This window comes from Stegodyphus dumicola, chromosome X2 (assembly GCF_044657685.1).
Source record: "Stegodyphus dumicola isolate Sdum_Otavi_A_Nest chromosome X2, ASM4465768v1".
Taxonomy (NCBI): Eukaryota; Metazoa; Arthropoda; class Arachnida; order Araneae; family Eresidae; genus Stegodyphus; species Stegodyphus dumicola.
In genome coordinates this window covers 176,762,001-176,789,616 of record NC_140781.1, presented here as the reverse complement: position 1 = coordinate 176,789,616, position 27,616 = coordinate 176,762,001, and the positions used below count along the sequence as shown (strand labels likewise).

General features: G+C 31.8%; 1 protein-coding gene across 4 annotated transcripts in view; it reads left to right on the top strand.

Moving 5' to 3' along the window:
• The window catches only part of LOC146992982 (solute carrier family 23 member 2-like), a 35,974-nt gene extending 9,075 nt beyond the window's left edge, over positions 1-26,899 (top strand). For 2 of the 4 annotated variants that reach the window (XM_085809216.1, XM_085809217.1), the window contains 9 exons: positions 821-978; positions 4,310-4,460; positions 5,526-5,707; positions 7,616-7,736; positions 10,476-10,617; positions 13,156-13,409; positions 16,887-17,160; positions 19,369-19,464; positions 26,609-26,899. In XM_085809216.1, coding sequence (XP_085665342.1) covers positions 821-978; positions 4,310-4,460; positions 5,526-5,707; positions 7,616-7,736; positions 10,476-10,617; positions 13,156-13,409; positions 16,887-17,160; positions 19,369-19,464; positions 26,609-26,802 — 1,572 coding nt within the window. In that variant the 3' untranslated portion in view covers positions 26,803-26,899. Of the gene's footprint in view, positions 1-820; positions 979-4,309; positions 4,461-5,525; positions 5,708-7,615; positions 7,737-10,475; positions 10,618-13,155; positions 13,410-16,886; positions 17,161-19,368; positions 19,465-26,608 lie in introns of those variants that run through there. The other 2 variants (XR_015038969.1, XM_085809218.1) reach the window with 2 other exon arrangements.
• Positions 26,900-27,616: the final 717 nt, after the last annotated feature.

The window sequence follows — 27,616 nt, the reverse complement described above, 5'->3', positions numbered from 1 at the left end:
AGGTTTTTCTGTAAATAGTTAAGTGCCTCGCATTCCAGAAAAACTTTTGTAAACACTTTATACAGTTAGTTCTAAAAAGGAAGCCATAAACCTCTTGCTTAGATATTGATCCTAAATTTGTACTCCTAGCAATAAAATACTTTGTTATAAGATAGAGTATTTTATGCAAACGGTTTTAGTAGTGTAGAGAGTTCTCTAAGCATAAATCTAACCTTTCATAAGTTTCTCGTAGAGAAAAAATTCCAGTGGGTAAAATACTTATTATGCTTTAATTAGGTAGTCTTTAGCGAGCAAAATTCCCAGACAGATTCAGAGTTAATAGTATTTTCACAGGACCAGCTAGAAAATTAATGAATAATGCTGTTTTGCTTCATACGGAACTAGTAACTTTTGCTTTCCACTTTCTCCCGAAATGAGGCTAAAATGTTTAAAATTTGTTCAACAGCAGGCGCTGAAAAGTGATAAAAGTCAGTAAATTAATTTTCAAATAGCTCCAAGAATCTTGTTCACAAAGACATGAAATTTTTGTTTTAAATAAAATATAATGAATATTTTTACTGTAATTTTACTTTGGAAGGTTGTATAAAAAATTTCATTCTCCCGTCAGTAGGGTTGAAATTGTTTTCATAAAATGTTTTACTATATTTTAAGAAATTTTACAGCTGAAGCTACATGTATAGGATCAATATTTGAGGAAATAAAATTTATAACAACTGTCCTCGAACAACCTTATACATAGCGTTATGAAATTTGTATTTCAAATGAAGCTATTCCATCTTAACATATTTAATTTTGACCGCTAAAGATATTTTTATTTTAGCACTACTTGACGATGTTTTGTGGAGCCATTGCTGTGCCTTTCTTAATATCATCAGAACTGTGCATGGAAAATGATAATCCACATAGAGGGGAAATCATTTCTGCAACATTATTCGCGTCAGGAATAGCAACAATTATGCAGGCAAGTTTTGGTTGCAGGTATGCACGAATTTTTGTGTTTTGAAGTGCTGTGTTTTAAAAATAAAGAAAAGCAATAATTCTTTACACATATGCTGAAGCCTTTCACAATAATAATTACAAAATATTTTATCCATATAAACGAAAATGACTGAGCTGCTTTCTTCTCTCTTATAACGTAAAAATTACAACAACATCATAGAAAATCATAGTTTAAATTATAAAAAATTAAGCTTAAAATAGAAGTTCGGGAATTAAAAAAAGTTCATATTGATCAGTGAACTTAAAGGTAGATAAATTAGCTAGAACGCAAGCTTCCTCAGTCAAGGTAAGATTTAATATGCTATCTGAGGAATAATTCTAATTAATTTTGCAAAATTAAATTGTCAGGATTTGTCTTAAAATGTTATCATCCGTAAAACAATGTAAAAAAGTGCGGAGATTCTGAATATGTGTTCCCAAAAACAAATATGATGCATAAAATATTTCTTGTAATAAGAAATGGTCAATTAAACAAGGTAATATTTTCTTTATATTTTCAGTTCTACAAACATAATATAAGAAATAATGTATTTAAGTACCGCAAAAAAGACGGTCAGTCGCTAAACACGGTAAATTCAAAAATTGAGTTACCCAAAACAGTTTTTTTGATATTTCATATGATTAAAAATAGTAACTTGAATTCAAGAAGACTTCGAATAAAGTTTTAATTTAATATTTAGTTCTAAGTCAGAAGTTTTAAAACTGTTTTACATGGCGAAGTTGCAGACGTGTATAAAATGTTTCATACTGATCAAATTTCGCTAACAAAAATTTCTTTATTTAACATAAAATATCTTGAATTCGAATGTAATCACTAGCTAGTGTAGAGCAGCAAAGAAATTTTGAACTAAAAAACTGATTTTAACTTCCTTCTTAACTGGACGGATTGTTTGTCAATCAATGCAAACGAAATCGAAGTTGATACACAAAGATGAATTTGTGAGTTTAATTCTTGATTTTAAGGTACCAGATGCGATTGTCAAAAAATATTTGTAAGGTGTCTATGTATAAACCGTGAATTATTACAAAACCTAGTTTATGTAAACTTTAATTCATTGAAAAGGAAAATATGTAAAGAAGAACTTTTGAAGATTGTAAATCAGTTACTTCTGTGGAAAATGTAATCGGGCTGATTTTAAAGTGTAGAAAGAAAATCGATACCGACTTCAGAACTGTAAAGAAAAGTTGCAAATTCAAAAATGAAATAAAGGTTTACTTAAATGTTCCTATGTATACATAATTGCACTTTGAAAAAATTATAAAAGGCTTAAAAATGGGGAGGACAAAAGCATTTGTTATTTCTGAATACATATGCAAAGTAAAGCCTCAATAGAAGAATGAATTTAAGAAGCATTTCCTTTAAAAATGATTTAAACCTGAATATTTTATCAATAACTAATTACCAGAATTCTTGTAAACTAGAATTAATTTTTTTCTTTTTCACATTTTGTAAGAAGTATTCATCTCGTTGCTAATTCGTACAATTTAAATGAAATTATGATTCTACTATCATCAAATGATTAGTGTTTGTAACTGAGGGTGAGTAAAGCTAGGACTGAATTCCGATTAAAAAAAATTTTCCAAAGCTAATTATTTTTAAAAGATACGTATTGTAGGTCGTACTAATTATAGGAGAAATCTCAAATATGTTATTTTCTTTAAATTTTGTATTCTTTTCTGTAAGCTCAAATTTTTAATTCGTGTGAAACAGTTAAACCATTGTAGAATATTTTCCTTTTCACTAACTGTTTTCTGATATCTTAGATACACTGGTGTTCAAAATTAAGTGAGTTTTCAAATTTGATCGATTATCTTCGGAGATGATGGATACATTTTATTGAAACTTCATATGGTTATAGGCTTGTATTATACAAAAACACATATCTTACAACAGGTCATGACACACAAGCATGATCGTGCTTTAAGCTCATTGGCACAGGATGGTCTAAAACATTGCTTGCAAGATCGAGCAAAAAAAAAAAAAAAAAAAAAAAAAAAAAAAAAAAAAAAAAAAATGCCTATTTAAAAACGAAGCAGTTTCTGAGTCCCTTTGCTAATCGGTAGCACTCCTGCAGAAACGCTGTTATCAGGTCCTGAGAGGGAAAAGGAAACTTTGAACCGCTTTTCCAAGAGCATATCAGATATTTTCTATGGGTATAGATCTGAAGATCTGGCTTGCCAATCTATATAAATTTTCCTATATATATATATCCATATATATATTCACATATATTTTCACCCATATAAATGAACTTAAGGTCAACTCTACGCCTGAAAAGGCAAACATAGGTGTCTAAGATCTCACATGCACACCTTGTAGCAGTTACAAAGACTGATCCAAACATTGGTAGTTACATATTTTAAGCGGTTGCTTTTGACTATGAAATTCACTGAGCAGTGTGAGCGAAAAAAAGCTTAGAAAATGCTCACGAGCGCTTTTAATGGTCTTTCCCTTAAATACTCCCAACCCCACACGCGTAAGCTTGCGTATTCGACGCTAAAGACTTGCTTTGTTTGGTAGCATAATTTCTACTTTTTAGTTCAGTATTTTTCAAGAAAATGTTCAAAAATATGTAGACTGCCTTTATCTTGAACGCCAGTGTAGTTTTCAAATAACGCGAGAAATTTCGCATGAAACTTGGCTCAGCTTACTTCCTTTTATCTAACTCGAATTTACTATATTTTCTTATGACGGAGTCAGGTTTCGCATAAAAAAGAATATAGATTATAGATTAATTTTAAGCATAATTTTAAGCATTGTGTCATAGTGAACTCGGATTTGTAAATTTATATGCAATAAAAGAGCTTTTGAAAAAAAAATGAAGGGACTGGAAACATACTGACTCAAATCCGTTATAATCATCAAAAAATAAGATTAATCACACATCAATAAATCAAATTAAGGGACACAATTTAGGAAAATAGGCAATGAATACAAACTATTCATAAAATCGATAAATCGTACTAAGCACTAAAGCCTTTGTCAAAACAAAATATTAAAGAAATGATAGGCTATTACTTTATAAATTATATAAGTTGTTTGTATCATGAAAAGCGGTTCAAAGTTTTTTTTATACGATAACAAATTACAAGGGTAATAAAACAGGGTTATATATATATATATATATATATATTAACGCCAATTTTTCCCATTCGTAGGCTTGACTTCCATCTAAAATAGCGAATAGCAAGAAATTCGAATCTTTTATAAATAATTTAATATATTTTTAACTTAATAAATACTTTCCAAACAATCCTGATTAAATTGGATTGCATATATTCTTCAGCGCTACTTTGCCTTTTTTTTTAGGTTGCCCATAATTCAAGGGCCATCTTTGTCTTTCTTGATTCCAGTGCTTACGATTCTTGCTCTTCCAAAATGGAAATGTCCGAGCAGAGAAACATACCTAAATATGACGGACAGTGAAAAAGACGAAGTCTGGATGTCTAGAATGCGAGAAGTAAATTTGAATTATCTAGATTGTGGAAAACGTTTATCAGAAAGAAAGTGAAACTTTTTATTTTCAAATGTTTATAAACGCACAAAATTCAAGGTGCATACTTACGTAATGAAAAAACAGTTTTTTTTATTACTTTTCTAACGAATACAAAAAAAGTTTGAATTATTTTTATTTTTCTAAAGCGAAAGTTTAATCAATAATTAATTGCGAACTTTTTTCTTTGTTAAATAATTGGTATTGTGATTTGAGAATCAGGTCGTAAAACATCAGTTCCTTCTCTTTCACGACTCAGAGGGAAAAAAAAAACGCTGCTTAAAAAATTTATTGGAGCGTTCAGTATGCATAAGCTAAATTAAAATGCTAGGATAGAGAAGATTTTCGCAAAATAAAAATTAGTTGCTTAAATTTATTAATTCTTAAAGTATTACTCTCTCTTTTGGTTTAACTTAAACTAAACTTATATTTTCTCAGGTCAAGCAGTGAGTTTCCCTTCCAATTAAACAGCAGCATCCCAACTTAAATTTCACAAAACAAGTTTCAAATTGTTTATAGAACTTTAATTGCATTGCAAACGAAACCACAAAGACTTTCCGAAAAACAGAAATAACTAAAACTACATTTCAGATGAAAATATTAACAAGCAAAGTTTTAGTTCCCTGCTTTTTAGAAGAACAAACTTAAAAGAGCCTCGCACGTTTTTTAAACTTTACATTTCGGTCATTATGGAATTAAATTTAAATTCATAAAGAATACGGACTTTAAGTCAATATTGAAGTAAAATATCACAGAAACAGAGAGTTTGTATAGCTTTGAGTGCTGCTGGCTAAGAGCAGATATTGCACAATATAAACCCTAAGGTAGCAATTAACTCTGGCAGCTTAAAATTAATCTATAATTCTATAGTCACGTTTCCTAGGAAAATTATGTGTGAAATCATTAAGTAACAATACAGTTTGCAATGATATTTAGTAACTCAAAACGAATTTTGTAACCACTTAAATATAGTAAGAAATTTTGACTATTTTATACGTTTAAGTAAATCTTGAATAAATATATATTTTACAGATTCAAGGAGCAATTATTGCTGGATCTTACGTTGAAGTCCTGGTAGGATTAACTGGTTTGATTGGTTTGCTAATGAAGTGGATAACTCCCTTAGCTATAGTTCCAACAATTACTTTGATTGGATTGTCACTATTCAAAGAATCTGCAAAACAAGCTTCTGGAAACTGGGGTATTTCAGCTCTGTAAGTGAAAGTGATTTTTTTAGCTAATTATGCACATTAACACTTTTCATTTTGGAATGTTAATCAAAAAATTTGAAGAAGCACGGATAATAAATAATTATGATTTAAAATATTAACAAGTATATTAAAGTAGAAAGCACAAAATTGCTGTCTTTGTAAACTAGCAACCTTGGCAATTAGTGCCGGTATTTTACGCCTTTTTTGATTAAAATGACATGAATTCTGTTATTGGTAATTCTTCAAATATTCCGGTTAGTGGCTTTTTTATCAGTTATAAAGTTGATTTTCCTTTGAAAGAGAAATTTATTTTCATGCGATTTTCTGTCTCAACTTTTACAATGCCTGAAAGTTTGATTTTTGACTTTTACTAAATTGCATTTGTGCGATTAATTTCTATTGATTTTAGAGCAGGATTTTTTTCAAATACATCGTGTGTCATAGTGAACTCGGATTTGTAAATTTATATGCAATAAAAGAGCTTTTGAAAAAAAAATGAAGGGACTGGAAACATACTGACTCAAATCCGTTATAATCATCAAAAAATAAGATTAATCACACATCAATAAATCAAATTAAGGGACACAATTTAGGAAAATAGGCAATGAATACAAACTATTCATAAAATCGATAAATCGTACTAAGCACTAAAGCCTTTGTCAAAACAAAATATTAAAGAAATGATAGGCTATTACTTTATAAATTATATAAGTTGTTTGTATCAATATAATTTCATAGAAAATCAATGTTGAGCAATTTTGAAGGTTGAATTTTAACTTATAAATCCAAGTATAATGTATAAAGAGTGTTCATGGAAATACCGCCTCCCCTCTATATTATGAATTGCTTGTTTAAATGAATATTATTTTATACATGAAATGAAAATCGAACACTGACATTTATAAAGAGAGCCGAAGTTAAAATTTGACGATTCAGATTCATCGAAAGAAATGTTGAAGCTTCTTTTTCTGATGGTTTAATATATAAAGTTACCAGATTTTGATTGTTTCTCATTATTGGAGGAAACATTTAAAGGCATGTAATAGCACAGGACTGGAGAAAAGTAAAAGATTTTGCCGCAGTTTTATAAAATATTTTGTATTTCGCTTTTTGATGCTCATCCAAAACCCTGTGTTGTCAGATACTCTAGCCTTCGGGAAATAAAAATAATTTTTATGCTAATCCGACTAATTTTATCCTTTTTTCCCTTTTTGGCTGTATTTAGCAAAAGTAAGATTGAATTTTATCGCATTCAGTGCTATCCAAATGCACACAACATTTATTTAGTCAACATGGACATTATGTATAAATAATGAATGCCAACGAATTATAGTCTAAAAACAGATGTAAATATAATATTATGTTTTACAAATATAATACATGGCATTAGGAAAAATTTATGATATATTAATCAAAAATGTTTTCAATGAAAAACAACTTTTTTTGTATAGTGGGGCTCAAGGTGTTATATAACACAACAGAGGCGGTTCCTAAGCTATTTCACAATAATTTTAAGCCAAAAGAACATATATTTTTATAAAATTGCTCGAAAAATTGTTTCGTTACTTTTCGTGCGGTTAAAACTTACTTCTAGTAACGAAGAGCAATCAAAATTTGGTAATCTTTCCGCTTAAGTTAGCAAACAAAATGGATTTTCTAAAACTGATTCGATAAAATTCATTTAAGGCTTTCGCTGTTACATTTAATTTTAGACATTCACTTTATAAATGGAATATTCTTTGTTTGAGAAAATACTAACTTGTAGAGCTTAAGTGGTGTTTCATGAATGCCTTATCCTTGTAACGCTTGATATTATTTTAAAAGTCATTTTCTTTTCCTGTCAAATATCCTATAAGTTTTATAAACAGCATTCACATTTTTCACCCAAATAATATATAACGTTTATGTTAGCACAATTATCCTTCTGATCATAATCTCTCAATATATGGCTGAAATAAAGATGCCGAAATGTTCCTATTCAAAGAATAACAGCTGCCATGTGAGCTGGTTTCCGTTCTTCAAATTATTTCCAGTAAGTTTATAAATTTTTAATTTACAGATTTGTTTTACTCAAAATACCTCTAAACGTTTGCTTTTTCTATATATTACCAATTTTACTGTCAAGAGTTTACTTTATTCTGTCATAAAAAGTTTAATAAAAAGCATACAGCTTATGTAAGTTTCTCGGACTCAGACGAATTGTATTTTTTAATTTGAAATGCAATATTTGTTTGATTTTGCATAATATGATTACTGTAACAAAGAAAAAGTAAAGAAGCTGATGAAATGTTAAAGAAGAATTAGTTAATTTTTTTCTCAGAATTTATATAAGCACTTGTTTAATGAATTTGTGATTCAAATCAAATCATACTTTTTTGTTCTGTGAAACTGCTGGATTAAATAAATGTAGAAATCACATCATAATTCTCACATCATTAAAGTTTTACCTAATTTTTAAACCAAGGTTAATTTTTGTAATTATTCTTTAATGTATCAAAAGAAGGAAACCTTGGCAAAATTTAATATTTGGTATTCCGAGGAAAAAAAGAAAATCATTCGCTGTGCTGATAAAATACATTTTATTCATTGTAACTGGCCGTTTCTCGTTACAGAGTCAGAAGGATTACAGATCTTTGATAAATAAAATCTGATTAGATGAAAACTGATGTTATATATCAGGGTGCTTGGAGTAACCACGAGAGTGTTCCTGCTGTCATAGGAAATTTCTACCTAGACCATAACTCCAATTCCAGGTGTAGGTCCACTGTAACTAGGCCGCAGACAGGTTGGTTGTCGGTGTTCATCTGGCCTCCTTCTAACCAATGCACCACCATCACAGGTACCTTGGCAGAACTGGCTTTCATCAGAAAATACAACAGATCTCCACTCTGTCCCCCAATGATCTCTAGTTTGACACCACTGACGTAGCAAACGGCAGTGGTTTGGAGTCAGTGGAATGCATCTCAATATATAATCTTGGGCCAGATGCTACAGGGCATCTGGCTCGGAGCTGTCCTTCAAGTAACCGATTTGTAACAATTCAATGTGTCACTGTGGTGCCAACTGCAGCTCCAATTTCTGCCGCAGACACAGTACGATACGCCACAGCAATACGCCGAACACGATAGTCTTCCCTTTCAGTAGTGCCACGTGGCCACTCGGAATCCAATCTTCTTGAGCCAGTACCTTTCCTTGACTACTACCGCCAGCAATCATGCACAGTGGATGCATTCCTGCAAAGTCTTTCTGCAATATCGAGGCAAGAAAATACACCTTCGTAGCACTACTACACTACCTCGTTCAAACTCACCGAACTGTTGATAATGGCTTCTTCATCTTCTTAACGGCATTTTTTAATAACAACTCACTATGTTAAATCTCAACAAATAACGTTCACAAGCTTTACAGCGCGTATTTAAAGCAGACCTGATCTGCATGTTCATAGTGGCGCTACTAGTGCTACACTTCTGCGCCTAGCGCGAAATTTTAATAGACATCATCTTTCAGATGTATAAACACACCTAACAAACTTCGTTTATCTAGCACAACTCTTTCTTGGTGATGATATTTTTTTCCATCACTGTTTTAGGGCATCCCGAGCTGTTAGATGTTTGCGCGATGTTTCACGTGATATAGTAAGGGACCTTAAATATTCTGACTCATCGCTCCTATGAGAGCGATTAGTGTGTAGGTAGAGAACCCTACGACCAAGAGCAGACGTACAGCTATCGAGACCACACAAACATATAATTTACATTTATTTAATTAAAATTAAATTGTTAAAATTATTTGGAAAACAAAGCTTTTACATCTAGTAAAGAAAGATATAGTTAAAAAGGTTTATTAATATGCCGTTTTTAATGGTTTAAAAAACTGTTTTTAACTTTTTCGTGAATAAAAAAATTGAAACGTTTTGCACGCTTCTGAAAATTTCTTCATAACTTCATCAAAATTAATGTTTTTAGTTACCGCATATTCAATGGAAATGACTGCCAAATCGTTAAGTCTTATTTGGCTCATCATTGGTGGAACATAGCTTTTAATCAACTTCAACCTTGAAAAGTTTCTCTCGCAAGAAGCAACTGAAACTCACCCTGTCAAAAAAGTCTTTAATGCCAGATAAAAATTAGGGACTGATTCCTGGAAATTCATTGCACAATAAACTTTAACATTTTCAATGCAAACCTATTTTAACTTCGTTCTTTTCTGTATTACTACATATAAGTACATTTACTAAGTATATAAATTTTAAAACTCAAGTTATATGTACTTTCATGGATATGGCTTCGAAGTCCCTTTCCCCACGATACGCCTCTGGCTAGGACTTAAAGCAAAACATTACCGATAAATGTTTAGGAGGAGGGAAGGGATCTCAGCCTCATAAACTTTGACCTGGCTTTCGTAGACAATATGGAAAGTAACATTTGTCATGATCTAAAATTTTAAATTGTGTAAATCTTCCTGGTGTAACAAAACTGTTTGAACGATTGAAGCATGACATTTATAATATGGGATTAGGTAATTTTCTATATACTTATCGGTATACTGAGGAGCCATACGTAATTAACAAGATCGAACTCCCACTACACTGCAGATAGTATATAAAAATTAGAATATCACTTATTGTACAGTACGAAGCACTGCGGGGAAAATCCAACACTTAGGATCATATTTGAATGTCATGTATGCAAAATCATGTTTTACCACAAAATGGTTTTTATTTTATTCTAATTTTTAACAAGCTTTTCATGTCTAAAGTGAACTATTTTAGATAGTGCTGACGGTCATTATGACTTGGGGCTTGTGTGCAATATTAACAGCCGCAGACGTTCTTCCCATTAATAATGATGCTCGGACCGATAAAATGTTATCAGGTCTTAGAAAGTCGCCTTGGTTTCTTGTGCCATATCCCGGTAAGTTATACAGAACTGTATTTTTGATGACTTATATATATATATAGTTATACTGTTATAAATGAAGAAAGAAGATGAACATGTATATCTTTATAGATGTATTAGTTTTAGTAGACTTTAAAATGTTATGGTATTTTTCTCTAACTCAAGATCTCTGATTTCATTTCTGCTGAATTTTATAATGAAGTTTCGCTGCAGATTAAACTAAATTCTCAGAGTTCAAATTTCAGGCAAAAATAAAATTTAATTAAGGTATTGCTTGAGATTAATAACTCTATGAAAATCGTTTTAACGTATTGTATGTCTGAAACAAAAATTAATCCTTTTTGCATTACTCGCATTCACGCCCGTTATTAATCTTTAATAACGTAATATTACTTGCACACATCTCATAAAATCTCTAAGCTTTAAGACTATGTGTCAGACGCTGATTCTGTCAAGTATTCCAAGTATTCTAAGTTCGCCTGTCAGACACTGGAACTTCCAGAGTTTTCCTCTAGATATGCTTCTTTTTTCAAGCATTCAATTCTATTGATTTGTTAGCATTATAGGCTAATTTATTGGGTACCATTCAAAAAATATAATAGTTAGTGCAGATAAATAATTGAAGCGTTTATTTTAACTCGTCAAAGATTTAATGACATGTAAACTTTTTACGATAAGTTATTTGCTGACAAAGGTAAAAAATAAAGATTATTCCTTCTTTGTTCAAAATGCTATAAGGGAATGCAAACAAAAACGAAATGAATAAGTTTTTATTATGACAAATATCAATCAAACTGCAGCCGAGTAATATTTAAAAATATTACCCTTAAAGAAATTAATTAAAACTGTATTAATGAAAATTCATATGAATAAATTTTTTAAACTTATTTTAAGAGTATTATTTAAACAGAATGGTCATATTTCAAACTTTGCATACCTTATACTAAAAGTACTACTATATCTGAATTACTGGTTCACTTCCTCTTAGAAACATTAAAGCGCAAAGAGTAACTCTGAAGCAAAATAAACGCTGTCTCCTTCTCTTTTCTTTTTTTTTAATCGTATGTATTCTTTCTGTCATCCAACTAATTGCAAGTATAGTTATCTTTCTTTTAAACTATGCTTAATGTTTTATAGCTTCCTTCACATGCAGTGGCGTAGCTAGGGTGGGGCAAGGAGGGACATCTGTACCCGGGCGCAGCATCCAAGGGGAGCGAAACTGATGCTACGAAATTTTTTAATGAAATGTTTTCCATTCTTAGCACACAGAAAGGGGCGCAAATTCTTCAGTTGTCCCCAGGCGATAGAAACTCTAGCTACGCCCCTGTTCAAATGTAACTTTTGTCAGCTTCTTAGAACTTAATTAAAAAGCAATTCCAAAAATCAGCAAAAAAAAGTTCTGATGACACATTGATTCTCGATTAAGATGCATTGAGCTTTTCAGTCGACATCAAAGCTGAAGAGCGTTTCATTTTTAACATAGTATAGAAAGAATGACTTACATCCATTAATATCAGATCTTATTCTCTGTCTTCATAACATTTTTCAGGCTTGCTGCCTTGGTCTACGAATTTTTTTTTTTCTTCCGAACGGCGAGCAATTTTTTGCCTTTTTTTCCGGCATTGGCCACTCCTAAGGCCGGAAGTGGTAGCCATTTTATTGTGGAGGCACCTAATATGCGGCCACCGTTACCTTCTATGAAGGGGAAGGACAGTTACAACCATACCTTTTCCGAGATTCGAACCCGGGCCCAACGGTATAGCAATCGGCTTCCCTAACCACTGTACCATATGGGCGTCTGGTTTAGGAACATAGAAGCAAGTTCACCGCCTCAACATGTAAACCACATTCTTTGTAAGCAATTAATGTAATAAGATCTAAGTAAAAGTGGAAATCGTTTGTGAATGTATATTCAGTGAAATGTTATGAGTACTTCATTGTTTTCGCTTTTTTTTTATTTTTATAATATATACTGGTTTATATTTTTTCAGTAAAGTTTATAAAGTTTTCGTTAACTTGTTTTAATACTTTTATCTTATCATCTGCTTACTATTTTATATAATTGTTAGCTCGTAATATTACATACATGAACTACAAATGAAAAATTCAAAAAAATATAAATCTGGTGTTATAAATAAATTATTATTTATTAAATAAATTATTATTTAGAACAACAGTTCTATTACCTTATATTCAATTCGATATGCGGGGTACTGTGAGACAAGTTCAGTGAAGAAGTTTCGGATTCTTCTGTTATAGAGCTTAAAATTATGAACTATAGTTCATAATTTTAAGCTCTATAACTTGAGTTATGAACTATAGTTCATAACTCAAGATTGGAAATTATAATTTCCAATCTTGAGTTCGCATTTTCTTTTTGTTATTTATAATATTATTTTTTATGCACTTTAACGACTATATATCTACTAAAAACCCTGTTCTGGCAAGGATGATCAAAAACTTCATTTTTTGAAATATTTTGAGTTTAGAAATTCTAGAAATTAATTTGTTAAAAATCACAGATTATTCTTCTAGGAAATGTTTAATTTTTAGGAAAATTTGGAGTGCCTACTTTCAATATAGGACCGGCTCTAGGAATCATAGCTGGGGTTGTGGCTTCTGTTGTTGAGTCTGTGGGAGATTACTACGCCTGTGCAAAACTGTCTGGAGCTCCACCTCCCCCGATGCACGCTATAAACAGAGGTATTATGATGGAAGGAGTAGGTTGTGTTGTTGCTGGAATTTTGGGCACTGGAAGTGGACTTACTTCATTCAGTCAAAACATTGGTGCGATTGCAATTACAAAGGTTTCTCTTTCTCTGTCGTAGTTCATCTCAATTAAATTGTGTTTCACAAACCTTTAACTGATGTTACACCTAATCCTACCAAATATTTTGCATTGGCACTAATTGTATACTAATAAACATGAAATTATCTTAGATATTTGATTCATCTTTCAGCCGGACTCTTAGTTAACATAGCTAATTAATAGTATATTCCTCGTGATTTTACTCTCTCTGAATGATCATCAGGTTAATTCAACATAGTTTATTAAATGTGTGAACAGATGAGCTTAGCTTTTTCGTATTTATTACTTTTCACTTTCCTGCCAGTTACATGCTTTTAAGAATCATTTTCACTTTTAACAGCTTAGTGCTATAATTCTCAGACTGAAATATAAAAGTTAACTCACAACTTTTTTTTTTCTAATTCCCACTTCTTCGATGCATTATTATGGGAATTTGTATTAGCTTTGGAGGACACATTTAAGGCGCGAAACGAAAATTCTTAATACTTGAAAATGTGCTTCTCATTATAAATACTCCTTGAAGCCATCCTTCCTCTTAGGCAAATAGCCCTCGCGTGGTTTGCTTTATTCCACTAAACGAACAAAGCGTAAGTATGCAATCTGCCTCCTTAAGTGCCAAAAATGGAATGTGACTGCACTCATTTTCTTCTCGGTATTAACCTGTAGCACCGCACATATCAACATTTCCATGCATTGACACCAGCGGATGGCGAATTCTTGCAAACGTAATAAAACTTCGGCATTGTAGGCACGATCACATGGGGTTCTTGGAAATCAAAAACCTCAAAAGAAAATTCAAAAGTGTTAAAAATTCGTTGTAATGGATACTTCACACTTAAAGTATTAAAATGCTTAATAAAATAGTGCGAGTTTAAAAGTATGAGGTTGTAACGAAAGTTTCCCGACACCGCAAATATCGTTTGCTCAAACAGTTCGCATTGGCGTTGTTTAATCATATTTTGTCAAACGAATTTTGACATTTGATAGAAAGCTACTTGCTTTAGAAACGAGATTGTGAAATTTGTTAAACAAAATCGTTATCCATTAAGTACAAGGTGTCTGAAATTGAACTATCACGATACCAGTTTAGAACCATCATTTACAAAATTACAGTTCTGTTACAAAATATCTGCTACAGAATGTCACCAAATCATGTGTATAGATTTAGGTACTAATGTTGTATCATATGACACTCTGAAGGTTTGGTGATGGAAATTCCAAAACAAGGACTATGACATTCAAGAAGCAGAGCGTTGTAGTGGTCCACTGATGTTGATGAGACCCGAAAACTTGAGGAGGAAGATCCGTGTACAACCACTCAAAAGCTTGCTAAGGAGTTAGACGTTAGTACCACGTACATTAATTGCACTATGCATTGCATAAACTTGACGTGCAAGTTCAATCGCTGGGTGCCGCATGAGCTGACTCAAGCAGATAAGGACAGACGTGTTCGGGACAGCACTAATCTGCTCGAATATTAATGCAAGGGCAAAATTCAGGACCGGATCGTCACTTGCGATAAAAAGTGGATTTACTTCAACAATACAGACTGAAAAGGTGGTTGGTTTGCACTCGGTGAACTCATCGGCAGTACCGCAAAGCACAATTTGACTAACAAAAAGATCATGCTTTGAATCTGGGATTGCCACAAAGAGTATCTGAAAAAAGATAAAACCTTCCACAGTAAAGTATACAGCGAGATGCTTGACGCTGCTATCAAGGAAAAACGTCGAACTGAGTTCAAGCGCAAAAGGTAATGTTCCATCAAGATCACACAATATCGCGTGTGTCTGCATTCACCGGCTGCACTCTGTACAGACTCGAATGGGATCTTTTGTCACACCCACCATATAGCTCAACATCACTCCTTGGGACTTCCACCTTTTTTTGACACCTGCAGCTACACCTTGATGGTGCTACCTTCCATTCTGCACAGGACTTAAGAAATGAGGTTGATCTGTTTTTGGAATCGTGGCCACTAAGTTTCTGGGCCGAAAGCTTTGGAAAACTACCAAAACATTGGCAAAATAAAACATAGATATGGGTGGTGATTACTACTCTCACTAAAGGTACTGCTTTTCAAGTTTTTTTTTAACTTTATTAAGAACGTTTTTTGCCGGAAAACTTTCGTTACAACCAGATACTTCCCTGGATGACACAATGCTTGCTACATGTATGCTAGTGTCATAGTCACATTCTTGAAAAAGGCTTTTAATTCAGATTTGCGAGTAAAACCTTTTTTTTTTTCATATCCTGACAACAGTCAGTTGCTTTGAGTTTTCGAAGATTTTCATGGTCTATAATCTTTTGAAAGTTTATGTAATTTTTAAATCTCAAGGCTGGATGGAAGTTCTTTCCGTTTCTTCGTTTGTCAGATACATGATTTCAAAATGAGCACTACTGTAACAAAATGGAACAGAAAATTTCAAACTTTCTTGTTGACAGCTGAACGTCGAATACTGCTCTTCGTTCCAAAAAATAACACTATGACAGAAATGGACTTAATATCGTCTGCAGCGTCGTTAAGTTATCAAACGCACTGTTAAAGACTTTCGCGGATGTACCCATAAATGACTAGGAAACTTTGAGATTATTGGGTTTCCTTGGGAGCCCCCGTGTTATTTCAGTTCTTGAGTATTTTCTGATAATGTGAGAATAGGCTTCTAAAATAATTCTTACTATCTTTAAACTTACCTATCGAATTTATGGAATGTTTCAAAATTTCTATCACTTTATACATATATTTTTTTGGCATCTATCCCCTTCTTTCAAAGTCTTAGTTCAAAGTTTATAATTTTTTCAAGAGTTTCCAAACTCGGGTATAAATAGCTAGTACATCAAAAGAAGTGTGAAAAAAGATGTAAACGTGAAAAAAGATGGAAAAATTCCGTAACTTTAGTTATTAGAATGTATTTCCGCTCGCCAACCGCAAAAATTTCCTTTTCTGCCTTTTGAATTAATCCACCATTAGAGGCGGAGTTTTGAAACTTTCGGAATATGCTACCGTGTGTTACAATCACTTTCTTCTCATGCTTTTGTTAACTGCCACTAAAGTGTGTACTTATGTTATTAACTAATGTACATTCTTCAATGTAACTATCAAATAGGCATCAACCTATTACCAAAGTAACTACGCAAATAATTTTTATGTTAAAAAATTGCTTTTATACACAGTTTCACATCTCGAGCTCATTTCTATTTTTCATGTAACGTTCCACAAAATCTTAACGCGTTACTTCCGTTTACGGGAAGAAAATTTTAGTTTTTTTGGCTGATGATTGTACAATTTATTTTTATTTGTATTTCCTGAAATTAGAATTTTCTACGGTATTTCATGAATTAAAATAATATGAGAACAAATTATATTTTACAGAGTATATTTGTGTATTAATTACCTCAGTTAATATATAATAATAAATATTTCTAAAAATAGTATAGTAAAACATTTCAGGTATAAAAAAAATTATTATTATAGGTCGGCAGTCGCAGGGTTATTCTGCTAGCTGGTGTGATGGTAATTGCAATTGGAATGGTGGGCAAATTTGGAATGCTGTTAGTCGCTATGCCTACTACTATCATGGGTGGCATTCTTTGCGTCATGTTCTCCATCATAACGGGAGTAGGCTTGTCTAGTCTACAGTACATTAACTTGAATTCTTCAAGAAATCTCTTCATTATAGGATTTTCAGTGTTTATGGGGTTATGTATTCCAGCCTACCTTCACGATCAACCAAATGCTTTACAAACAGGTATTACGAAATATTTATTTATTTATTAAACTTAAATTGCATTATTAATACGACTGTTTTAAAGATACGAGATTCTCATAGTAAACAAAAGTAACTTTTGCTGAATGCGAGAACAAATATCTATGTTAAAAAGAAAGCTTTTTTTTTTTATTTCAATAAACAAATGTGGATAATCGCCATTGTAATTTTTCTTCATTATAAAACATATTTTCGCCCCTTAACAGAAATTCAGTAAAGAACTTTTTTTCTTGAAATAGTATTGCAAACTTACAAATTTTCTAGAAAACAAAATGTATGTATGTCCAATTTAACTTCAAGATATGAATTTCAATACACGCTGATCTTCTTAAACTTTTGAATCTTTCTAGTACTTTTTCATCAATGAGTACATATTCAGGGTCATTATTAATCTGAAGGGAATAACTAACCACCTTTTTGAAGGAACTCTAGACCTTTTTATTCCTTTAATCACCAAAGACACCGATCTTCATGTGCCTAGGCCTACTTAAAAATACATTTTCAGTATTGTATTAGACCGATTAGAAAATTTCTCGCAGAGATAATTAGAATATTTCTTTTATGTAGGGTCTCCACATACTTTTTCGTAAAACTCAGTTTTATGCAAACAGGAGGCAAAAATATTTATTCCGGTTGGCAACGCTGAAATACAATTTTTTCCCAGTGTTATCCGATTCCTAAAGGAAACATAACTTGCCTCCTTTCTAATACTTCCCAAAAGCATACCTAAATGATCATGCTCTTTGTATGCTCCCCCATCATGCAAAAGCAGACATTTTTCGCAAGAGTCTATCGAAGTCTCCATTCATACTTTTCATACTCAATGCTAATGATTAAAAAAAAACTCAACATGTTAAATAATTGATTCTAGTACGATGCATTTACTATTCCTTCGCCCCAGCAAAATTCTTTTACTCCTCGAGGAAACTTCTTCAAAGCGTTTATTGTTTTCAATTTGCAATAAGACACACCTCAATAATTTGAAGCTGTTGCCAAACGATGCATAAGCTACTTCAATTATCTTCAATATCATATATGTGCGTTGTTCACTACAGCATCAATCGCTTAAAAAAATTATGTTGTGTGCCAGTGCAAGTGCATCACCAAGTGCACTAATCATCTTGTGCATTTGTGCCCCAGTGTCAAATCTGCAGTAGTTTACAAATTCTAATCCCCCGGTGTACGGATTCTCTGTGTGGGTGTTTTTGTGGCTTTTTCCAGACGTGATGTCGGTCTACTGAGTACTGCTATCGACCCTGGTTCAAATTCTGGCCAAAGTATAGGCTGCATGGATATATTCGTGGTTTTCTCCGTGTATAACATGATTACAAGCCATGTTTCTTAAAGTTCTCCATGAAGAGATCTTTTCCCTCAGCAAACAGCTACACTGCGTGCTTACTCACAATCCGATATATCCAAATTAAACTTCATAAAAGTCCTTGCATGAAGATAACCCTTTCCTTTTCTTTTACCAGGAATCCTTGACTATAGTTTACAGCAAGTGCTATTTCATACTATGAAGTAGGTATGTTACATCCTATAACTGGTGGGCTGCACAATTCTTACTGTAACTCTTGGGTATATTATTATCTGCATCCAAAATAAAGTTTTTAATTTTGTAGGAACATACAGATTGCAAAACTCTATATATTTTTGTTTTTAATTTTATCAAAATATGCTTCTTAAACATAATTAAATAATATGTTTCTTAAACTTAGAGGCTGATATTTTGCTGTTTATACCATTTTACGTTTAAAAAGAAATGCGTTAACAAATGGAGCTTTTAAAACTGAAATAAATTTTGAGTTGAATTCAGTAGTAAAGAATAAATTTCATGAGTCGGCAGCAGTAAATATTGATTTATGTTGATAGTAGCAAATGTTGACTGTAATTTTGAGTATTTAAAAAGAGAAGCGAAATATTTTTATGGGTTTTTTAATATATGTTTTTAAAGATTTAAAACTTTTTAAGAGTAAACTCTTATTCCAGATGTTATGTAATCTTTTTTTAATCGCAAGCGTAGTAGTTTATGAATGTAAATACTTTCTTTTTATTAGTAACTGAATTAATAAGCAAATTAATGAAACTATTTATTAATTAGTTTAAACTCATGAAAAAAACTAATTTTTGTATTATATATTATCTGTTCATTTGAAACAAATTCTAAATAGGATTTTCACTTTCTTTCAGGAAATGTTCTCGTTGACCAAATAATTGACATTTTATTAAAAACAAGCATGTTCGTTGGAGGTTTCCTAGGTTGTTTGTTAGACAATACAATACCAGGTTGGTAGTACCTTTCCATTCATAGTGTTGCATTCATTCATATTATTGCCCGAAGTACTTATTATTATATTAAACAAACACTAAGAAATATATAGTTGACCAGGAGACACTGATATGTCACTAAATATGAATCAGAAGAAAGCACAGCACGTAATATTCAAAATGCATATGTGTTTATTAAGCAAATACAAATAAGCATTTTCCTTGCATATAAAAGATAAAATAAGAAAGAAATGTGGGTTAAAAACTTTATGAAAGCAATTTTAACTCTGTGGATGTTAAATTTCTGCAAGCTTTTGCGTGCTTCCGTTAGAGTAAAATTTACAATTAGTAAAACGTTCGCTCAGCTTTAATAAATTAGAGCACACTAGATTTTTCTGCATATGAAGCACATAATACTAAAAGATGAGCTGAATATGGTAGCTGGAAACATCTTTTTCAAAATTAAAACAGTTCGATAAGCCAGAATCTTTGATTATTGACAACAAGATATTCGGAGGGTGGATGTGCATCCTTTTAAAATAAAACAGAATAATCAAAGAATCATTCAATTTGACCATGTTTCAGACATATTACCTGAATCAGCTTTTCCTGTACCATTTTTGATACTGCGGATAAATCATCCTGAAATCCATTTTTAACGGCCTGGCTAGTTTTACATACGGCGGGAATTGCAGCTGAACTCATTAGCTGTTTAATAGTTTCATCACTGAAAGTATTCTCCAAGATATATTACTAGATGACCGATATTATATCCACAAAGAAGTGAAAGGCAAAAAATAAGCAAGCTTTACACGCAGCCTGCTCCTCAGTTTCGTGCTGCCAAATAGCCTTCATTAACCACAATACTGTTCCACACACATATACACAAGGAGGTTAGAATAGAAGGAGGGAGGGTTCGCAGTTTCCTCCACTATCGGGGAATGAAACTCCGCCGAACAAGCGGCGTCCATGTTTGTGACTTCAAAACATTGCATTACGGCAGTGATATGTACGTGTTTCTAAGCTGTTCCGTGCATTTATTTTCCAGTAAAAATATGTTAAATTTATAATGAAATCCCTCGCTATTGTTGAATTTTTGTTTTAAAGTAATAAAGATGATATCCATAATTTACTATGTACAGCAAATTATTAAGAAATAGTTCGAAATCTAAATGCATGCGCATAACATTAAAGCCTTTAAAAAATGATGTTTCTGCATATTTCACGGATTTGCTTAGGTTAGAAAATAAATCTTAATAAAATAAAACAGATTTATGTGAATTCATTGATTTCAGTTTATGCGCATTTCATATTTATTAATCTCAAAGAAACTGCCTTTAATTAAGTTGAATTACAGAAATACACCTATATAAGTTTTTGGATACATCTTTCCACATGTTCAGTTGTGTAAATATTTTACTTAATTTTATCACTATACTGCCCAGAAATTTGTAAGTTTATGCAAAAAATTTTTAACAACAGAACAGTTTATTTTAACTTAAAAAAATGAATAATAATTAATATATAAAGAAAAGCATTGCTTTACTTAACACCTTTACAATTAATAAAAATAGTAACAATTGATTTCTTACTTTTCATGAAAGTTATAAAACGAATTAACTAAAACGTTCAAATTATACAATTTAAATCCTACCATATAGCATTGTATCTTAAGGAACAAAGATACCAGCTATAAACAGAAACATTAAAATGTATTTAATATATTTTGATTATAGTTATATTAAATAACATATTTTAAGTCCTTTTTTTTCACATCTGGAAAGAAAACCACATGACATTTTTGACATAGTTGTCATATTACATAAAAAAAGAAAATTAATACTTACGTGTGAAAAATAATGCCCGGAATTTTTTTCGAGAATCTATTTGTGCATCCATATGCAATACAAGCTGACATGCTTCAAAAAGAAAAGAAAAAAAATGTTGCAAAGACAGACTTCCTTGCACAAGTCACGGTGATAACAGGAAGATGGCCGCCAAGCTTCACCGTTTGAGTTGAACCTTCCCTCCTTCTATTCTAACCTCCTTGCATATACATATAATCCTAATGTATACAGATATTTCTATTCCTGCGTATTCTTTATTACGTAATGATATGACTGCAATAGATTTCGGATCTTTTACGACAGCAGCGTATTTTATTATAGATACGTAAGATAAAAAATATGTAAATAAATATTCTTTCTAATTTAATTTGAATAGTCCTTTAACTCTCCATTTTAATTCACTATTTCTCCTTTCTGTATTAAAAATAGAAACTGTTACAATAAATCTCTCTAAACTGCATCATTTCAAAATTAAATCATATCATATGATTTTTGCAAAGCTCTAATGACATAGGCACTTACTTAAAAGGTTTCTAGACAATAATCATTTCAATTTCGGAACCGAAACTTAATATTAGCCAATAGGGAGCAAATGTGAATCAAAACCAAATCACTCTGATTCGGGTTATATCTTGAATACATCGCATTCGCTTGCCTGCCAACTAGATTGCTGTCGCTGCTTTTCTCAACGCAAAGCCTTCAAAAACATGAAATTTATTCAAAAATGGGCGCTCTTAGCGAAAACGTGCCAATTTATTTCATTTCAAAATCTTAGTAATTTCGAGTAGTTCCGAACAGCATGAAATAAATGTCCAAACAGTTTAAACATATTTGATACATTTACTCAGAAACATAAATGCTGATTACCTGAATTTGTGAACTTTGCATCTTGAAAGATTATCCTAAAGAAGTTACCAAAGTTTTAACACCAAACTGCAGAATATGAACTTAGAATTTGCGAAACTTCTTTTTCAACGTACGCAGGAAATTTAGAATATCACCTTAAAAAAAAGGGAAAAGAGGAAGAAGAAGAATACACACATAACACACACGCAAAAGGGAAACAAACAAACAAAAAAAAAAAAAAAAAAAAAAAGAGAGAAAACAACATATTAATTATTTGAAATAAAAACTAGGGTTTGCTCCTCTAAACTTAAATTTTCTTCATTTCATATTTCTAAATACTTGCAAATGGTGCCAATAAGCTGCCAAGCAAACGGGGATGGCAGAACAAGAGTTTTCGTGTTTTTCCTCATGTGTAACGTAAACACGAACCAGTAAATAGCGCTCTGCGAAAACCTTCTTTCTTTATGTAAATAACCCTCGCGTGTTTTACTACAGCTGATCAATTACTGTTTGGTATTTTGTCGATACTGTAGCAGTATTATTTGCCCATTTAACATTTTGAACATGTTTGGTTTTTAATCCTCATTCAGGCATAAAGTTTGGCGAAAGTTTAAAAAAAAAAAAAAAAAAAAAAAAAAGGAAGTTTTCCCCCTTAGTTTAGTATAAAATGTACACAAAACTATCTAAACAGAAATTTGGTCTTTAAATCATGCCAGACATAAATTGATGTGTTTGACTTTTTTTTCAGTTGCATGGAACAACTCATATTCCTCAAGGCAGTTTGGAGTAATTAAAAAATTTTAATAAAAATAGAAAATAGAAATAAAATAGTAATTTAAATAAAAAAATTGAATGCATGGATTGTTTTTTCTGGCATGAATTGGTTTTTCATAAAAAAAAAAAAAAAAACGTTTCCAGGTTTTTCTCTTGTGCATGTTAAGATCTTGAAAGCAAACTGAATATCAATTCTTGAGTTTTGTAGCAAGCTATGGAAAGACGAAAAATGTTTTTATTTGTTTACGGTATAACAAAGAGTGCTCAGAAAAGGTTCCCAGAGTTATTTCCTCAAAATATTAAATCTAGCCGCATACATTTTGTTATAGAGTTTGTAAAAACACGAAGAAAATGTTTCGACAACCGTTTCTGCACAGTGATTGACAGGACTAAATAAACAGCAAAACGCAACATTTTACAGCATCAAGAAAAATACTAAATACACTTTAATTAATTAAATAAATAGTTCCACACTTTTCCTGCAAAATTAGAATATCTCTTTACGACTTAGTAGATTATGGTACTGACTCAGACAATACACAGAGTGAAGAGACAGACCCCTTTCACTTTTTATCTACTGCTGACAAAAAAAAAAAAAAAAAAAAGGACAAAAAAGAAAGAAAACCTATAGAAGCAGTTAAAAAAAAGACTGGGCCTTGTGCCCTGAGAAAAAATATATGAACATGGTTTTCTTTATTATTCTAGTATTTATGTTCTGACACTCAGCAAACCCAGGCTTTACCATAAAGCATATTAGATTTACACGTTCCAAACAATTTTTAATCTGCTGTGAGAATGGGAATAATTTACTTCAGTTAAAGACTACCATAGAAAACAACCCTACAATAACTGACACAGTAGACTTCAGGATTCCACCTCATTTCAGTCTTTTTTCCTTGGACATCAATCCAAGAACCTCTCAAAAGCAAAAAAATACAACCAACAACTGGATAGTGGACATTTCCCCTCCTCAACAGCTGCCAACAAATTCCGGAAAAATCTGTATAGGTTTTAATCCTTGTTATCTTAAACCTTACCTAAGTACTCGCTGCTATAAGTGTCAAGGTCTTGGACATCAAGGCAAAACTTGTCAAAACTCAAACTTGCCGCTGAATTTGCGCTGGGGACTACTCTCACGAGGACTGCAAGAGCACTACAAGGACCTGCATTAATTGCAAAAGCCACAATCAAAAACAAGGCACAGGCTTTGATACTGCACATCGTATCAACGATAGAGACTGCCAAACGTAAAAAATTAAAGCAACTATTATCAAGCTCAAAAAGTTAACAACTTCATATCTCTCAGACAATGGTTCATCAACTCACTAGTCTACATTTTTACATCTCAAATCACATTCAGAGCAAGAACTCATGCCATTATGGAAATATCACTGGTCATAGAAAGATGCAGGAAGACGCACGTTTGTTTACATTTCTGTCTTTACCCTAAAGAACTTTAATTTCCGCTAATCGCGCTATCACTTCCTTACAGCTCAATGGCTCATTTGGTACCCTATCTTTTCCGTTTCGGCCTACATCACACATATACCTCCATTTGATTTAATAGGCACTTTGGATTATTACTTGTTTGAATGCGGTATAACATAAGACTTGCATTGCCAGCGATCATTCACAACAGAAAATGCCCGAATATGGTTTCAGCAGTTATTGAAGAGTAAAATACTCTGATGGAAGCTACAAACTCTCATTGACTATCTTATATTAAACTGTAACTTTTTCAAATCAGTGTAATCTCCTCTCAGATAAAATTATAACGCAGAAATTATATCTTTTAACACAGAAATTGTATATTTAAATTATTTCAGCGCGGTAGTTTAGTGTATAGTTATATTAAGTCATTGATATCATAACTTCTGCAAAATTTGTAAAACACAATGAATTTTTAAATAAATGTAGTTTGCACCTAATCAGCATAAAAGCTGAAAGTCTATCGGTTTATCCGTTAAGCAGCTCGTTTCGTGGTAATCAACCGCATACATTCATGACGCCCCAAATCCTTTAGCTCATGTTTTGCAGTAAATTACACAGTTCCTATTTTCTGAATCTTGCAGTTCCTTTTTTCTAAAAAAAAAGTATAAAACTTATTTTATGCTATTTATTAAAAAAAAGCATAAAATTTATTTTATGCTATTCACCGTTTAGGAATTAAAAGCCAATGGCGTAAAAAATGCATGTACCTAAGGATTTGGATTTTCTTATGCATAATATTAGTTAAAAATTGCTTAAGCAAATAAATTGAAATAGTTAACCTTTGAAAATATTTAAGCTACCTGATTTTGATTTAACATAGAAGTTCTCGTGCGTATTTAGAACAGGGAAGTTATTTGACTGTTTCGAAATGCTTTTAATTTAAACTTGTGTAAAAATCTCTGACTAGAGACTGAATTTTACTCAAGAAAAAAACAGAAGAAACACTTCAATATTTTAGAAAAGTTTCATGACCATAATTTATAGAAATGAAATGAAAAAGGTTACATTTTGCTTATTTATATTCAGCTCTTAAGAGCATTTGTCATTATGATCTATCACCAATTTAAAAACACTGAATTTTCATTTAAGCTTAGCATTTAATATTTAAAAATAAGTATTGAAATTAATATGAACAAAATTTCAATAATCAGCTATTTTGGCAACTACGGGTATTAAGTATACAATAGTAGTGATTAAATAAGTAATAGAGAATAGCATAGTATAATATTTATGCAAAACTATCAAAAGGAGAAGTTAAAATTTTGAACAAAAAGAAAAGGGCTTCAAAATGTTTCATTTATGTATTTTATAATTTTATTCAGTATTACACTACATAGAAACTACGTAAATAATTTAAATATCTAACCGAAGCTGTAATGGATATATACAGTCAACGAGTACAGGAGCATTGTTAATCTTTACCCTTAAGTAACTCCTTCCCAGGTATGGAAAACATTTGACATCAGGCAATAATGCGAAAACATTTTCTAGACACTCCCCTCCTCCGGGAGATCTGAAGAATTGCAGAAGGTTATCCTCCGTCTCTTCGTTTTTGCAGCCCTCGTCACAGGCTTGCCTCCAGAAATTCAGACAATTAGCCTGATTGTCATATTTTCCCTACAGCAGAATCACTAAAGATTTCATCATTAACAAACTGAAAGCGCTCGTGTTGCGGAGAATTAGAATAACAGTACACGGCTTATTTTGTTTCGTATTTGAATTTCTTTCAACTTCGTTTTTGTGCAGTTCTTGATGCAGTCAATGTGGAACTACACAAAAACAAAGCTGGAGCGAAATTTAAGGGGCCCTCCCAACAGGAATTACATAAAACTCTGCTTTGGTTTCTACAAAAACATTATGTTTATTTTATTATGGAAGTAAAAATCCCAGTCTATTTCCCTTCTAAATTTAAAATTTAAACATGTAAATCTAGTTCAGCAGAACATCTAAGGGCCCGTATGCAGCTGCATCGCCTGCATACACCTATTTATGCCACTGCTCATAATTGGTAAAATTATACACGTGGATTAAACTTTAGAAATTATCCATCGTATATTCGTATTTTAATCTAAGTTTTACTCTTAAGTAATAAATATTCTCTTGCCAATAATAATTTTTGTTAAATTTTAGAAAATGTTTTAATCCCACTACATAAAATATTTCATTTATGAACTTAACATCTTTTATGGCTATATTCCTTTCAGCATCTTTGGAAGACAGAGGGATACTTACGTGGAGAAGACAGACAATGTCCGAGTCAATAGGAACTGAATTTTGTGGCAAATCCTACGATTTGCCATACGGCATGGAATTCATTAGACGATTCAGTTGGATGAAATATTTTCCCGTTAGCCCAACATATGAAAGAAAAATCCCCAAATTATTTTTTTTTTTGTAAATCATCTTCAGAAAACTGATTAGTAAAGTGCTCTTGCCATTAATGTTCTAAACAGAAATAAACCTATTGCTTGAATAATAAAAGAAATAACTTATTACTTGTTTTGAAATTGTTATTAAACTCTAAAATTATTGGGGATTACGATTCTTTTACACACATGTAAGCAGATGAACATACACTAAAATTTCAGCTACCCAGAATTTTGAAATTAATTTTAGGGTCAAGGATACTTCATTATTTTACCAAGGTCTGTCTGATTAATTAATCATAGGAAAGCACAAACCAGCGTACTTCCAAAGGAAAGAGATGATTTTATACAGACTTTTCATGATAAATTGGTTTGTTGTGCAGTTTTCACATCTAAGAAAATATCCATGCAATCAGCCTGAATGAAATGAAGGCAACTGCCCCTGTTCTTTATCCTTTACCCCTCAGCCACTCACAAGCTCCTTCAAAATCAAGGGAAAATCTACCCAACAATAAGACTAAATATAACATGCTGTTCTCAGTTTTTTATAAGTACAACAGGAAGAACAAACATAGAATTACAGAAAAAGAATAAACTGTTAATAATGAAGTATTACCTCTAATAAGTAAATTTACTTTTGACCTAACATGCAATACCATGTAAACTAAAAATTGCTTCCATATGTGGATAAAAGCAAATATTCAAATAAAAACAGTATGTGACAAATTTATTCTGAAAAAGTTTATTCAATTTTACATGAGCTTTGTACATATTTTATCATGCACAAAACTAATGTCATTGAAAAGCATTTCTTCCATATGAAGAACATTTATCTCGGCAAAGCCC